The 1,914-nt window shown below is 51.8% G+C and overlaps 1 protein-coding gene across 1 annotated transcript; it reads left to right on the forward strand.

Annotated features, from left to right (window-relative positions):
- The first annotated feature begins 242 nt into the window (after window positions 1-242).
- On the forward strand, window positions 243-1,685 carry LOC147895019 (uncharacterized). The gene is made up of 2 exons (XM_087384130.1): window positions 243-1,261; window positions 1,377-1,685. Exon 1 carries the CDS (start codon window positions 353-355, stop codon window positions 1,241-1,243), a length of 891 nt encoding a protein of 296 aa, XP_087240256.1. The 5' UTR covers window positions 243-352; the 3' UTR covers window positions 1,244-1,261; window positions 1,377-1,685.
- Window positions 1,686-1,914: the final 229 nt, after the last annotated feature.

Consider the following 1,914-nt stretch of genomic DNA (forward strand, 5'->3'; position numbering starts at 1 on the left):
ATAATAATAAATTAAGGGAAGGGAAGGGAGAAAGCTTGGGGAGAGGGCAAAGGAGGCGAAAAGGAAAAGAGGGGGGGGGTACTAAATGTAGGGGAGCCACTAAATTTGGGAAAAGAAGGCGAAAAGGGGGGGGCTAGATGTAGGGGTGCTGCTAAATGTAGAGGGAGTTGATAAAAAGCTGATAATTCTTCATATTCATCTTCATCTTCATCTTCTTCGTCGTCGTCTTCATCATCTTCTTCATTTTGTTTCGTTTTCTTCGATTGTTTCTGTGCAGGTTTTTCCGCCATAGCCAACCTTCGAAGCTCCTCCCCGCCATAGTTCCCCTCCTCGCATTGTTTCTTCCCCTCCCATGACCAATTCCACCCTCCCCCCCCCTTCCCTTGGCCCCCCCTGGCTCCTCCCCTTCCTCCAATCCCCCTTCTTCTCCAAATGTCCCTCCCATTCCTCCTCCGAACGTAACCACTTCTGTACCGATTGCTCCGTCGGCCCCCTCTGCCCTTCCGGCCTCCGCTCCCTCCATCCCGGCCATTCCTCCCTCCAGGTCCGTCGCGCTTCCCACTTCAACTCCGTCCGCATTTCGGATATCCAGTCGCTCGTCGATATTTCGTCCATCCAGACTTATGTCATCAACAATGCGAAGATTGTTTTCCTCGTCGCTCGCCCCCGCTGCAAGGAGCAGCAGCACCGAAAGGAGGCCAAGCACGGCGGCTTTAAGGTTTGCTGCCTCCATTGCCAGCGCACTTTGACCGATCTCGTGAGCTATTGTTCGATTGAATGCAAGCTGATCGGCGTGAGAGAGAAGCTGGACAATTCGTCCTTGTCGATCGCTGGCGTCGTGCGCCCTTCCTCCGAAGCCAATGTGATCGATCAGTCCATGTCGAATGAATTCAGAAAGGAAACAGCAATTCCGTCCTACAACTGCTGCGACGACGGCCAGGAAGGCCAATTCCGGCTCTCTTCGCCGATGCTCAAGAAGAGGCGTTGGAATGCTGCAGACGTGCACGGCAGTTGGAATGCTCCAGACGTACACGGCACGCCGATGAAACAGCCTGCTGCCGTCCGTGAATTGTCTTCGCCGGAGGCATCGAAGCGTCCATTGCCGCAGGAATCCAAAAGGCGCATTGCAATCGGGAGACAAGATAGCCCCCCGGCGCCTGGAACGCCCCCAAGCATGGACTCTGCAAGCCTGCGAGCAGGCCACAGAAGGAAAGGAACTCCGCACAGAGCTCCGCTGCAATGATCAACAGTGCCGAGGATGGTAATGGGAATGGCTTTTTGCTTATTTCTCGCGCAATCTGATCGTTCCGCCTCCGCTAATCAGCTTCGCTCTTCCCACACTCGAGGGATTCAGTGCCCGTCGCTCAATTTTGCAGGTTGCGAAAAATTCTCCTCCGAATCCTCCCCTTCCCTCCGCTCTCAGCGAAGTTTGTGGACCTGTACAGACACAAGCCCGATCCATTCTTTTTGCCAAATATAGTTGTGAATAGACTCACGGTAGTCTGTACATTGCCTGTCATTCCGAGGATCCTCTCTGTGCATGCTCAAGCCCAACATAAGCACAGGCGGATTCTCCGAAGATACATACATGTATGGATTCTCCAAACAATATACGGCTTACAGGTTCTGATATGAAGTATGAATAAGCTCAAATTTGTATAATCCGCCCGCGCAGTATGGATGGAGTCCGGAACGCGTGATAATTTTGGCTGATGAATGATATATAGGATTGTAATAGCTTGGCTTTCATTGTTTCTGATCATTGCCGCCTTTTTGTCGGATGTTGCAATTACGTTTTGTGTTCCGAACGAGGGTCATTCACCGGAATGGGTTTGCGTTGCTAGCTGCACGTAGAGTTTCTAAAAGATTAGCACGAATGCGAAAGCCTGAGCAACTCACCGGCAACAAAATCGT

Source organism: Dipteris shenzhenensis, chromosome 13 (assembly GCF_047967505.1).
Source record: "Dipteris shenzhenensis isolate YYH24624 ecotype China chromosome 13, Dip_SZ_1.0, whole genome shotgun sequence".
Classification (NCBI taxonomy): Eukaryota; Viridiplantae; Streptophyta; class Polypodiopsida; order Gleicheniales; family Dipteridaceae; genus Dipteris; species Dipteris shenzhenensis.

Bases quoted from the DNA above. Each gene is read 5' to 3' on its own strand.
- LOC147895019 (XM_087384130.1), top strand. From the start codon at position 353: ATGACCAATTCCACCCTCCCCCCCCCTTCCCTTGGCCCCCCCTGGCTC.